Genomic DNA, 14709 nt, shown 5'->3' on the forward strand with positions numbered 1-14709 from the left:
CGGCGAGCGCCGAAAACGTTTTGTACGGCGTCGGTGGTTCGTGCAGCTGACGACGCACGCGTATGCAGCGTAGCCGTCGAGCACGCGAACTCTTTATTGTCGGCGCTGTGCCAGTCCACGACGCGGCATTTGCGCTGTGTTTCGGTAGAAACTTCAGCTGTTCACAGCGATATTCGGTTAACGTCCGGTACTTCAGTATATATGCCGACACGACACCGATGTCGGTCAGAAGTCGACCTCACGCCGGCGCCAACGATCGGCCGGCTGTGTTGTGATACTGTGCCAGTGGGGGACCTATAATGTCAGACAAGTATGACGAAGAAGCGACCGACGACAGCGAGTGATCGTAGTGTGATAAGCTTTCGTGCCGACGACGCCTACAAAACCAGTGCGCTGATCGTCGTGCGAGCGGCCGCCGAGTGAGAACATCGCACCGACAACATGCATATCGCTGCAAATGCGCTCGTGTACGTATTTATTGACGCTCAAATTGAGCCGAAACGTGCTTCCGAAGCTGATATGCACGATTTCCAGCCCTACACATCAAGTTTGAGGCGGTGTCGATCTCGTTCAGGCAGCTTCATTAGGCTATAACACAGCCTACGAGTTCGTCCGCTACCGGCGAACCTGAAATATAGGATAAGCAAGTACGACGAAGGAAACTGCTTATATAGTTCGGTCCTGACCTTACCGACTTGAATTGAACCACTCTTAGCATAGTACGATGCACACACAGAGAGTGGGAAGCGGCGACAGGGCGCAATGCTAATACCGCGGTACAGGCACCGTTCTTGAATGAACGCTGTCGGTCCCAGTCGCCGGCGCTTCCATGAAAGACGTGCGACTACGGAGAGTGTATTTTTATGCTGCCAGCTTTAGTAGTTACCGAACACACAGTTTGCCTGTTATGCTAAACAGGCAACAAGTGATGGCCCTTTCGATACTGCATCGTAAGCAACAACACCGCTCGTTGCCACGCGAGTACGGCAGGCATCGGCATTTTCGTGTGCCAGTGCGGCTAGATGGTCGTTGTCGCCGTTTTTGATGTGCTCGGGACGTTTATGCCTTCTCGTGTCAGTGTGATCGATTCTGATATGTGCATGAGAAGGGTTCATGTATGCTTTGAACATTTCCTCATTATTTCGTGTGAGCGGTGCACGGTTTCTTCTGCACTTGAAGTAAACAGCGAGCGGTGGCCGTACGCGTGCCGATGTAAACAAGTGCGCCGTTCTTCCGTTGCATAAATAATCCGGGCGCAGTGTCGCCCCTTCAAAGAGCTATGGCCACTGTGGTCGAGACTCAGCTATAAAAGCAGTTTTTATCATTCTATTAGCGTACGTTCAGTGCAGGTCTAACAGTGGCAAATGCATGAATTCAGCTGCTATACATATACGATACGGCGAATCTCCGCTGAGCGGAATCGATCCCAGCTTAAACTTGATGTGGGCGGCTGGCGAGTGCTCACGTTCATGCATTTCAACTTCCAAAGCATGTTTGGACTCATATTCGGTACGAATAAAAATGAATAACAGGAATACAAGCGTAGGCGCTGTGTCAATCGCGTTATGGTGCGACGTATTCGTGCAGAGGCACATCGCACGGTGACTGGTTTTGTCGGCGTAGCTGCACGAAACCCCATCATCATATTCCGACGAGTTGCGGTTGTAAGGCGCACCAGAGTCATTGCCGGCCTAGGAATCCTGTCCAACAAGCGGCCACTCACACAAAACGAAAATTACAACGACTGACAAATGCACAAACACATTTCAGCTCGCTTCTTGCAGCGTGCCTCGGCGTCCCGCGGTGCCCCGACGCCGTACATGTACATATTGTTTCTCGCCGAGCCCGCTAAGTTGGCGCCACAGCGCAATGAAAAAGGTGGATTAACCCATGGCCGTCAGTCCCCAGCGACTGTGGATCACCTGACCAAGGTGGCGCCATCTTGCGTGGATTTCGCACACGTTTCGTCGCCTAGTTCGTTCATGGCAATTTAATAACACAGCTATCTGTACACAGAAAAACTAGGTCTCGGAGGGCAACGGTAACAGCTAAGAGCACTTCCACATCACAAAACCAGCGTGACAGCAGCAGCGGCGGAGTAGGCCAACATGAGTGTTTTGTTACATAAAACAGCAAACCAACCTACAAGATGTTCGTAGCAGGTTCAGACAGCGTGCATGCCTCTCCGCTGCCGCTGCCGGAATCAAGGCAAGCTTGCGGGGACGCCTTTGTATGCCTTGGCTTCCTCGGCGCTTCCGTCGCAGCGGGCAATGATGCGGCTGTTGACGTAGACGAGCGATCTGTTGTAGGTCTTCTGAGGCTGCGCAGGAGTTGCGGCTCCGAAACGGTTGATCAGGCAGCATCTGCAAGAAGATCGTAGCAGGTTTACACAGCGTGCATGCATCTCCGCTGCCACTGCAAGAAAGGCGAATCCACTTGGAATTAATTTCCGTAATGATCGACGCCAGTTTGGAGATATGCGCCATCAAACTTGCCATACAAATACACTGTTGTTCCACTTACTTCTTTAACAAAAGGCTTTTTTTATGCACTGAAGCCCAAAAGTAACTGGACCGCCCATGTATTTCTTTCCATACTTTGGGAAATAATATCGAGAAACTCGTGCCATCCTGGAAATTCATTTCTAGAGGATACGTCTTGCATGCTCATTGGCTACAATTCGTAAATTGCAATATGTACCGTAAAGCAAATAATGAAGAAGTTAAAATGTGAATTATTGTTAATTAGTTAAGTAGGTGTTTCGATTTCTCGTGCTAGTAATGTCCGCCTCTTCTAATAATGCGGCTCAAGGAAAATAATTATGCTATCTGAATTATTTGAAAACTTCATAACACTTCAAAATGATCACCCTGTATATGAAGGAGCGCAACCTGCAACGCGGACGATCTGTGTGTTTCCTTTTGCGCTCCTTAATACCTTTATAATTACCGAACAAACGGAAAGAACCATCATGTGCCAATGGTTTTATTCAATATCTTGCTATTTCAAGTGATATTACAAAAGCCAAAGTCCTACATACTTAATTTGGGGCTGCTTGTTCTGGCGCGATAAAGATACATATTGTCAATGGAAACAATATGAAATGTTCTTGTTCATTGTTCTATTGTGTAAGAAACAATATGAAGCCTAATAAAGTCATTTCGGTTGGAATCACTGGGAGTGAAAGTGTCCACAGAGTGCGGATGGTTGACAGAGACTATTGCAGCTTGACCCACATTGCTGCCGTTCACCAAATGTATGCCATATTTCGGACTTTCGTAAAATAAGGAACCAAAACGTTCAATACTCCTAAATTATAAAAACATGGCTGCTCCATGGTTATTAAGGGCTGCTATTTTTACGTTTTATTGCGAAAGCAATTATATGGACACTCCAAGCGGATTTCCGTCGTCGCCGTGAGGTTCTGTATGACGTCCAATGGTGATGAAATGTTCGCCGCGCGCGGTATGCTGTATGCGCGAGTGAAAGCGAGGGACGCGCGCTTTCATAAGAAGCGAACGCACGGTGGAGAGCAAACGCGCGTTCGGCTGCGTGTTACATTTAAACGACAATTACGCAGAAATTGCTGTTTTTTTATGATAGCGCCAGGCACGGCCTGCTCAAGCATGGGTCCACTACTAACGATTTCGCAAGACGCCTATTCGAAATTCCTAAAGTATATGGAAACAGTGTCAAATGTGAGCCAGTCACTACGCTTAATTCATGCAGGTTTAAGAAAAAAAGTGAAACTACCGTCTAATAAAGGACGCGACAAAGCAAGCAAAGATACAGGTGAGGTAATTCCGCGCTTTCTGCCCAATGGAGGAAAATTACAAACTGAATACTCCTTGATTTTGCCGCCGTTAGAACATTTCAGAATTTATTGCATTGCAGCCTTACTGTATAACGCTCAATGTTTACGCCTGACCTTCAGTAGACGAAATTACTGGAATGTGTTCTAGCGTTGTGTAGATGTCCTATTTTATTTTATTCAGACAGTTGAAGAAATGCCCATGTCTCTTTATGGGGCCCTGTATATGTGAATGAGGGCAATTCAGATTGGCCATTAACACATTTGCTATATACATGTTTTACTCACAGGAAGTGTCACAATATCTAGGCCTGAAAACTTGCGTAAATCACAGAAAGCTGCTGACTCTGACGTAAGGTGTATGCGTGCATATTTCTTTGTACGTGTATGTATGTGCTTTTCTGCCTTGAAAAGTAGGTGCGAATTAGTAATTGTGAAGTAAAATGATAACAAGAACTAAGGCTGTTGTATGTGTGTATTTTGCAGCTTGAGCATTTATTATTTTTGAGAATTTTTGCACCTCCATCCGCCTCTGCACGAGAGGGGACGAGAGGAGAGAAGATAAGAAAGGACTGTTCGGTCACGTGACGCCAATCTCGGTTCCTTACGTAATGACGCCGTCGTCTACTTAGTGCTTGAGCTTCACTTGGGCACGCTTCTGTGCCCCGCTTGGGCTCATCGAGCCGGGCGCCTTAGCAAATAAATCAGTGGCTTCGGCTTGCTAGCCTGATTGGCCGCCTATACACCCTTTACTAAGAGAAAGGAAGCGCAGTCGAGGTCGGCAGAAAACCAGATGCAGTGATGAAGTTAGGAAATTTGCAGGCGCAAGTTGGAATACGCTAGCGCAAATCAGGGGTAATTGGAGATCGCAGGGAGAGAAAGGCCTTCATCCTGCACTGGACATAAAATATAGGCTGATGATGATCATGAGGATGATGATGATGATGATGATACCCTTTACCCATAGGACCTCATTTCTTACCATGTGCGGGGTGGCTCCGACGTTATATTCTGGTCGTCGATGGCACATTCCGCCTCTATGGAACTGTCATTTAACAGTGACATGATAGGCGACGGAGTCGCACGGGCATATGCACCGTGCCCCCGGTGACCGTCAATCAGATGCGAGGTGCGGCGTCGGATAGCGTCTCTGTTGTCCGCAGTTCTGGCCGTAGAATCTTGCCGTGTGGTTCACCCTCGTTGAGCTGCCTTCGACCTGTGTCGCGCCACCAGACAACACAGCTAAGTACCTGCATGTGGTTTCTTCCCACTCTCTAGAAGTTGGTGCTTGTCCAGTGACGTTGTAGCCGCTCCCATTCAGTCACACTGTACAATCATTTTAACCCATGAACTGGCAAGATATGAAACACTTGGCCTATTATTGTTTATTTGTATTCTATAAATAATTTTTTCAGTACAAATACATGCTAAATGAAATACGAAAACGTTTATTCAAGAAGTAAGCGAGCCTGTACGCCTGTACGCCAACAATATTGTTTAGCTGGGAATTCTGAAGTATTTGAAGGATTTTACCCAACCGCTTTACGCAATGTTCACGCAGAACAGACGATGCGTAGTCGAGCAGAAAATGGTGGCGAGAACTTCACATGTTAATATTGTACAAATATAGGACAGATATGGCAGTACCGGATATAAAGGCTTCCATATGCGAGTATGTAAAACAGCTCACGGAGTTGCCCATGTTATTCAGCTGGGTCAGAGTTACGAGCAGCCGCAGAAACAGCGTATTTTCCACACGTTACTTCTATAGCGCCAACAAGGACAGCGTGTCCACCTTAGCAGTTGCCGACATTTCTGATTCAGTCGACTCACCACCAATTAAAGGACTCCGTCCGAGAGGTAGTGGAGCACCAATTGTCCCTTGTGCCTTGCGTATACGAGCCTGCGACACCGCTAGTAATTTCACTTGACAAAACCACAAAAGAGACAATGTCGATTTGTTGCCCACTGCCAACCAGCAGTCGTCTCTCTCCGCACCTCACACCTGCCCTCAAATCTCACCAAAGCCCGAATAATCACTTTTCACTTGTTCCTATCGATCTCCAAGTGCCTACTACGTGACACGGTCGCCTGTACATCGGGACCCTGTGTCTTTAAGGTGACCCGCGACACCACCTGTTCAGCCTTGGCACATTTCAATGAACAGGACAACATAATTTTTCGTTCCTCTTAGCCGCATGCTTTCTTTTGAGGTCGTCGTGGCATTCAGACACGTGACTAGAGTGATGTCGAGCCCCCATTATTCTTCAGCCATCTTCACAATCTCATTAGTATAGCTCAGCTGCGGATTCATTCTCGTTGAGTCACTGCAACATCGACTTCCGCCGATCGCGCTGCGAGCGTCGCCGTTTACTTTCCCTCATGCGAGTCCACTCTGCAACCATTCAATCGACATTTTTTCCACCACAGTTCCTGAGGCAAGAACTGTCATGCTGTCGAAAACTTCAAGGCTTCGAGCACTCGTTGCTAATGAGATAAACGTTTTGATAAAAGTTGGCGCTGTAGAAGCGCTGGTCAACACTTTAGCTGCTTTGTCTATGTTGATTGGAGAACGAAAGAATCTACGCTGAAGAATGTTACGATTCCACTTTCTGGCGTCTTGCTGCGTAATGGAAACATAGCCTTACATTCAACTTTGCTCGGCGTGAAGTGCTCGGTTTGTGGCCCAAGACGTCCAACGGAGTGTCCTTTTTTTTTACGTTGCTCGCATGCCGTTATTATAGGGCTTCGTTTCTATCCACCATGCCATTGTGGACTCCTTGTGAACCGAACTTTCATTATCGCCGATGTGCGATCAGTGATTTGCTCATTATCGCAGAGTGGTTGTCACCGGACACTGACATACCTGCTTTTTCTTGCCACTCTGGCACCTGTGTTATGACTTTTCTCCCTATTCTACGCTTCGTTTATCGGTGTTTGAAGTTTTCGCTTATTGCAAAAGCTTCCTTATTGCAGTACTTAGATATGACAATTTTAGCTGAGCAATTTATTTCGCCAATCATTTTTCTCCTGCAGCCGCCTTGTTTTGTGGTGATAGCCTTGTTAAACTTGAAGACATTGTTTCCATTTATTCTTATCACGTGCCCGATGCTGCGAGTAACATTATCGCCCCTCAATGCTTTTCAGCCATCGATTGATTCCTAGCTGCGTCCCGCTGAGAGTACCCTGCTCTTAGAGCTTCTCAACAGCGTTCGGCAATGTTTGGGCCATGAACAACCGGCTTCGCGCCCCATGTCCATGATATTCCATTACTTAGACACACACTATAGGCACTTCAGTGTAAGCCTTACATTCCATATGGAGTTGGTGTTATTTTTGTTTGTCATTGACCTGGCGCAACCCAATCTGAGGGATCGCCAATGAATCAGGCTGGTGTAAGGGTTAAAAAGATTGTACTAATTTTCAGGAACATAATTTCAATCAAAACAGATAACTGAAACCTGTGGAAATTAGAATTTATGTGATGTAGATATGAACTATATAGTATTTACATGTTACAAAATGTAAACTTGATTTCTAAAAGAAAGAAGAAACGAATAATTTTAGCATTTAACTCATTTTTTCCGCAAATAAATTGGCAGGAAGCGTCACAAATGTTCCTGTACCTAACGACCAGTACGCTAGTACCATAAGAAAGGACCACCGTGAGAACTTAACGTCAAGCGATTTTTATGTAGTGGTTCCACCAGCAATCGTTTATTTTTTTTTTACTTAATACGGTGTCATGCTAAAAAAGTTGAATAACACATGGTAAATGCCCTCTGACAAAAGAAGTGATATGTAGGTTTCAGATTGTTTTCATACAGCCCTCACAAAGCCTATAGGCCTCGCCGGTAGTACTGGCACACAAAAAATATAGTAGCATCCCACTCTGAGTGGACTTTCTGCGCTTTAAATAGTTAACAAGCAAGGATGTCTATCCCCAGCCTATAATGGGCAATATCATAGATTCCTTGGAAGACGCAACGTTATTTTCTTTTTTTAATGTCTGATCCGGGTGCTCGTAGCATCTTTTAGATGAACCTGACCACCGCAAGGCTGCTTTCTTGACTCGTGATGGAATATACGAGTTTAAAGTAATGTCGCTAGGCTTTTCGTAATGCGCCTAAAAGTTTTGTGCCAAAAACATATTTAGAGGCCTCAAGTCCCACACATGCCTCTGTTACTTGGGTGATGTTTTAGTTTTTTCGAAGTACTTTCATTTCCATCTTACCGGTGTTCCAAGCGTCATCACTTGCCTCACAGGTGCTAGACTCCAACTGAATTTCAAGCGCTACCATCTGCCTGTTCACGACCACAGGCCATCTTTTCTCTAAGAAAGGTGTTTTTCTTGATCCTAGCAAGCTTCAAGCCGTTCCCGATTTCCGAGGCTGACCACGATAAATGAACTTCGGAGTTTCACCGCTCCTTCTTCGTATTTTCAACGATTGGTTCAGATATTTGCATGCCCTCATCGCTCTTTCAATTCGAACGTATGGATCGTTAATTGCCTCTGCGTGGTCATAAATGTATGTGACGCGGTCAAATGAGGCTAATAACTTTTTACAGCCAAACTCTCAACCTCTCGGTGGTTGTCGTTTCTCGTGTCCACGTCCGAGATCAAAAATGTAGGCCGATGCCAGCGGCACTGCAGGCCCGAAGCAGTGGTTCGTACCCCCGTAAGGCAGAAGCTTCAAGCACCCAGCAAAGTGAAGCGAACAGTGCATACGTTCTTCGCAATCATGCATACTACATACAGAACAGCGTGCGTTTCAATAAAGAACAAGGACAAAGCAAGCATCCGAACCACATAATTGACGATAAGGCGCTCTTGATAACAATGTGAAGGACTTAGCGCTCTCCGCATACGTTTGCAGGTAAATATTACTGTTGCGCAAGCTGCCGCGGCGACGGCAGCTTGCGACAGGGTGAGTGACGCCCCAGCCTTTCGTATATATGACACCAGCCTAGCAACTGATTTCAATGTTGTTGCAGCACCGCTATGAGCGGCGGCAGGCTGTCAAAATTATCATTACTCCCATTATTAACATCACTCTAAATTACCATTATTGTATTTACTCCAAAGCAATAAAGCATTGCATACCCCCCTCATGCAGTTATAGTGGATGGCTTTGAACAGCTTCGCCGGACATCCACTATCGCAGGGCCGGGATGGCGAGTCAGTTTTTTTTCAACGTTCTCTGGCGTGCACAGAGGTGTACAATTAAGTTCTAATTTTAGTGCTATGTAATAACGTCATGAAATAACTTGTGCTGCATTAAGACAAAAACCCTTCACATTATCGCGAGGTGGATGCGCACTAGGGTATAAAATCTTCCAGCAATTTAAGCTTTGGGGAGCCTTGTATTGTCTTGTTTTTCGGTTTCATACTAATACTTATACTAATAATAATGATGATTACACGATAATAAAAACATGTTCTCTGCACCAGTCCATTTGCCAAGAACATTGCTGTATAAAGATGAAGGTTCTCGAATCGGAACAAAGCAGTAGGACTTTCTGCTGTGTTTTCGTCAGAGAATATTGTCGTTTTGTTCCTCAGCAACATTACAGTGTCGACCGATGCGCCGGTGGCGAACATTTTGCCTTTTTAGAAAAGATAATTTTTCTTATTTTCCTACAAGCAGGCGCTATATGTATTGCTCGCCTGTTGCAGAATAGAATTTCACGGGTTCCGATAAATTTTTTATTGAAATTATGGCATTTTACTGAATTGCAATATAATTAACACAATGCCGGAATTAAGGCCGCACATATGGCATTTTCTCAAACGTGCGGAGAGTGCGATAATTCCGCCTTATCTCACTCCAATTGTGAATGCCGCAAATGCCTCTGTAGCATGTCTGAAAGAAAAGAAATGAAAATAAAAATACTGAACAAAAAATGAAGCAAAACCACTCGCAATATTATGTAGGTAACGAATACGTACTAGTATTAGGTATCATGTTCTGTCCTGAATCGACATGTTGTGAACATCGGTGGTATTAGGATGAGCAGCGCGAAGTATATAGGATTTTAGAGACTAAGTTTGTGATTTTGTTTTAACTTAAGGTCCCGTGAACTCCTTCATGTACCCCAATTTTTATGATTTTCGATGCCATAACATTGACTCAACGGTGGAGCTACTTGAGTTTCAAGCTTTGCATTCTTTTAATGTTGAACTCGCATGCTATGCTCTTGCGGAATGAATGTCTCATGGAATTAGGATCTTTCGTACCTGACTTTATTACTTCTTACACCTACCTTAACCGTGTATAGCCCAGTGTATCATATATGCTACGCTGAGTTTAATGGCTGAAAATGGTGATTGAACGGCGGGACAATAATGTAAAACTCACAGTGGCGTTATTGATATGCTAAAGTTCCAGCGATGAATAGTTTAGGAAACGAAATAATAATAATTAGTAGAATATTTAGGATGTACGTAAAACACGTTTTTTCCCCACATATGTGCTCTCCTCGGCCTGAAATAAATGTCAATGGTGTCTTCAAATTTTCCTTGCCGTGGAATTGCGTTTTAGCATTGCAGGGTTATTCACACTTTACTGAGTCTTCGATAAATCTCACTTAAGTTGTTGCATTACTTCTTGTAGACTAATTAAGAAAAGCAGTCTCGCGCAACTTCAACGAATTCGAGATCGCGCTATCCAGGCGATCACCCCTAATCCTCTCGATTCTTATATCTCGCTACTTTTTCGTTAAATTCATTTGTTTCATTTTGATGAAATGATTAAGATTTCCGTATAGCATCATTATTAACCACATTATTGAGTTATTTCCTGTAAATACGAATATTATTCACAATGTAACACCTTTTTCATTGAAATAGCTTTAACTACTACACCGCTCAAACTGCTTTTTAGAGCGCAGCTCTAAGTCGCCTGTTCCCTTCGCGAGCGTCGGCGTTGTCCCTCGTAACCGAGTGAACGAACACAGCAAAGGATGAAAGCGAACGCGGAGCGCAGCGGGACATGAAAAGCGGCTATAGTGGAGAGAGCGCGAGGATGAACGCGGATGAGGAAGGTGCAGCGGAACCATGAGGCGGAAAGCAGAGGAGGAGGATACGGCGAAAGCGTGAGAAGAAAACCATGGTGCCACGCCAGGCGGGCTTTGCGGCGACTATGGTTACGACATGGCGCCAGAGTAGTGCGCGTGGTCTGTATGGAAACAAAGTGCTGCATGAGTGGAGGTGTGTATGTGGCGGCTGCAGTGAATCGCGCCCATTTGACACCCACGCGCCGCTTGTCGCTATCTTCCGATTAGCGAGGCAGTCGCGCCACACTCCGTTTGCAACACGCCGCGCGAGACAGATTGTCCGCGCCGGTCAATATACCGCGAAATGAAAACATGTATACAGCTACGTTCGAATTTCGCATTAGAGAGTACCGTAATTGTTGGGGAAGTTTTTTTTAGTAATTGAGCAATGGAATATTTTACTATATGAAATTAACACTACGATGTCATTTCTTAACGTGAGCGAACTCGGATTCCCCAAAATTATTAATTTGCAGTTATTTTTTACTCATAACCACAAGCCCTCACATAATTCTAAGTGCTTTAGTTAGCAATTACGTTCTATGTTGTATTCTGACTATTCGGTATAGGGATGTTGCGGTTAAGGGTTTTAAACTAGCATGCGATCTCATTTTTAGCAGTTTCCTGTGATTACTTAAAAAAGTTTTGTGGTACCGTTTAATCACTATTTCTTCTTCCGCGATTTATTAGCATTGCTTTACTTTGGCTCATGTTCGTTTCATTAGGCGGTGAATGTTTATGCATTACAACATTTTTCTTTATGTACTAAAACTGAGAGGTCTGATTACAGTGAATAACCTTTGGTATCTCATTTGCCGCAATGCGAGTCCCTGCTTCACATTTTCAGAGTGGCTTACCGTGTTTCACACCATAAACTAGACCACACTTTTGCTTTCGGAAATGCATAATAACTGTTCTCGCTTCTACCAGAATACATGGTAAGATACTTTGCACTATTTTACACGAGTCCGTATTGAGGAAGCGGCCCATTGTGTTTTCGAACTGCTATGACTTTCACTATGTATAACACCTTCCTTCACGCCATTAGCTTGGGCTTTACTTCATTGGGCTTTGGCTTCACGCCATTAGCTTGGGTATTTACCCATTGGCGACGTGCCAGAAGGTAAATACTTTTTTGTATAACATAAACTCGCTCAGAAGTCCTTTAATATACAACGTTGGTGTTACTTTATTGCATCAAAAATAACAATAATGTTTTGCTCATTCCTAGAGGTGGTGCCATTAACTAGAGAAAAATCGTCTTCATCTGTTAGCACCATGCTGAGATGAGATAGAATAGGCATAGTGATTTCTATTGATTTAGAATAACGAGAAACACTGGTTAAATCTACAGCATTATTCTATTGCGATAGCATTTATATGGAGACTCTAAGCACATTTCTACCATTGGCGTCACCGCGAGGTTCCGTATAAAATCCAAGGGCGGTAAAATCAAAACCGCACGCCGTATGTGTAAGGTGAAAGCGTGCGAGGGTGAGCCGGCGATCACGGCTCAATCTCGTTCAGGCAGGGGAGGGGGGCGGCTAGGATGCGCACCGTCTTCCAGTCGCGAGCAACGCTCCGGCTGGACGGTAGGGAGGGGCGTGTTCTACTCCGCGCGCGTTCCCTTGGGCCGCTGTATCTTGAAAGCCATCTGCAGCGGGGACAGAGTGCGCCTATATGCTGTCTTTTTGCGGCTTAGTTCACTTTGATGCTGGCGGTGGCCCGAAGGTCAATTCGCTCGTTGCAGTCGCGCTTACCCACTCCAGCTTTTTGACAGTGAGCTTCCGCGGTCGAGTGAGATGTGTTCATGTTTGCTTCTTGGCGCGTTACACCATGCTTGTTAATTTAGTTATTATACCTATGTTTACAAGTTTCTACGGCGAATAAAACTACCCTCCTTACTTCGTATAGCTGTCCATTAATTGGATGTCGCAATACATGCTTCGCCTTTAGGGTGAAACTGTGACTTCTTTATTGTAGCAGTCAATGCAATAAAGCTTATTAGGACAAATTATAAAGGTAGTACACGCTCAAACATCAGATCTAGTAGAAGTAGAACAGTTCTATGAGGGCGCAGAATAAGCAGCGAGAAAGGTTCAAACTTGCTATACTGTAGTCTCGGGTAAGATTTGTGCTTGGGAAGATAAAAACGAGGATGGGGAAGAGACAATTTGTAATAATGTCATTGACGCTAGCAATAGTAGAGTGTTCCTAGAGTTCACGGAAAAAAATCAGTTCTGAATAATGTTTAGCTCCTTTCGGAAGCGCACTAGCAACAAGCGTACTCGCAACAGTCCCGACGGGTAAAGAAATTAAATAGATTTAACACTCTGGGCGGACCACAGCAATGTGCAGGATGAAGTATTTTCTTAGGGTAATAAATGATGATCGCAAGATAGAGTGGTAACGATTTGCTCTCACGGGAAGAGATAATGAGTCAAATTACGGTATGATAAAACATTATTAAGGACCTTCGTAACGCGCGCCAACACGTAGCGGGCCGCTCCCCCGTCAATACAGAAAGGCCGAGCCTCTCTGCTACGTCGCGGACCCGATGGACAGCCCATAGCTGTGCTTGAAGATCGGGGCAGCTTAGGGCAGCCCCCATTTGGACGCCATCACCCTAGCGTAACGGGGGGCACGGCCAGAGCATGTGTTCCAAGTTAGATTAGTCATCAATAAATACGCCAACATAGACGCCGTTATGGTAAAAGAATAATAATTGAGTATAGCGCTTGTGGGCAAATATGAGGCTTTAAAAGAAAAAGGGGAACATAGCATGGGGCTAATAAATGGGACCTTAAATATTCGTATTTCGGTGGTGATAGCTGAAGATGGCATGCAATGCAGAGGACAGCAAATAGACAAGCCTTCCCAAGTAAAAAGAAGCTGATAAAGTAACGGCAAACCATTAATATGTTTAACTAAGAACATCGGAGAGCAGTTGCTGATATTGTCGCAGCAATAAAGAACCTATATTTGAAATTATAACTTGGGATAATTGAGTCATAAAGTGAAAATGGCGGCCACATAAAACCAATAAGAAGATGAAGTATAGACAATGGGTGAAAGGTGAGGACTTCCCCCGCGTTTCAATCTTCGCCTTCAATGAAATGAAACCGGATAGTGGGTCGCCGAATGCATTTGAGCGCATAAAGAGGTTTGTACCTCACACCCATTGTGTTTGGCAAGTTCAGGAGCCTTTGGGATCGCGACATAATTCGGTGCGACTCAGGAGAATTGGCGATAGAGAAAGGGCAGGCGTCCTGTTTTATTTTCCCTTTATTTATTTTACTACGCTCATTTATGTATTGTTTTGTTTCTGAGGGCACTCGCATTTTTACGACTTTTAATTTGTCTCTTTCTTCGCACGTGCATGGTGTTGTGCATCTGGAGTGCGCGTACGGGTGTTGGGGCCTTGCCGAAGGGTAGTGCGGTAACAACTACGTGAGTGCTCACATGATCTTAGGGCGACAACACATTCACGCGAATATGAGTGCGACTGTAAAGTTGGTAGAGAGCATGGTCTACTTTGCGTTAGTACGACAGCGTGTTCTGTTTCTGAATGTTATTCCTGATGGAATTCTTGTCATTGGAGTGGTGTCACAATGGACGTGTAATTCACGCCGTTGCCACCTCTACCACCACCAGCAGCAGCGATGCTCACACCGGCAGCAAGGATACTTGCATGCGGGGTAAGCGCCGGCTGCAGGTACCTTAATCTCTCGCATTGTAATGTGGCTTTCCCGACACGTTTCTTATCTTATAGCCGGAGTGCAGGGAGAAAGACAGTGGTGGGGTAGCTACGGCGAGTGACAGAGTACACTTGGGAGTCAGGC

General features: G+C 45.1%; 1 protein-coding gene across 6 annotated transcripts in view; it reads right to left on the bottom strand.

The window, feature by feature from the left end:
- LOC119463673 (venom metalloproteinase antarease-like TtrivMP_A) overlaps window positions 1–14709 on the bottom strand; it is a 206060-nt gene that overhangs the window by 116390 nt on the left and 74961 nt on the right. For 4 of the 6 annotated variants that reach the window (XM_049655576.1, XM_049655579.1, XM_049655581.1 and 1 more), the window contains one exon: window positions 9509–9675. The exons of the other annotated variants lie outside the window; for them this stretch is intronic. In XM_049655576.1, the coding sequence (XP_049511533.1) occupies window positions 9574–9675 (102 nt within the window). In that variant the 3' untranslated portion in view covers window positions 9509–9573. Of the gene's footprint in view, window positions 1–9508; window positions 9676–14709 lie in introns of those variants that run through there. 6 annotated transcript variants of the gene reach the window in all.

Source organism: Dermacentor silvarum, chromosome 9 (genome assembly GCF_013339745.2).
Source record: "Dermacentor silvarum isolate Dsil-2018 chromosome 9, BIME_Dsil_1.4, whole genome shotgun sequence".
NCBI lineage: Eukaryota > Metazoa > Arthropoda > Arachnida > Ixodida > Ixodidae > Dermacentor > Dermacentor silvarum.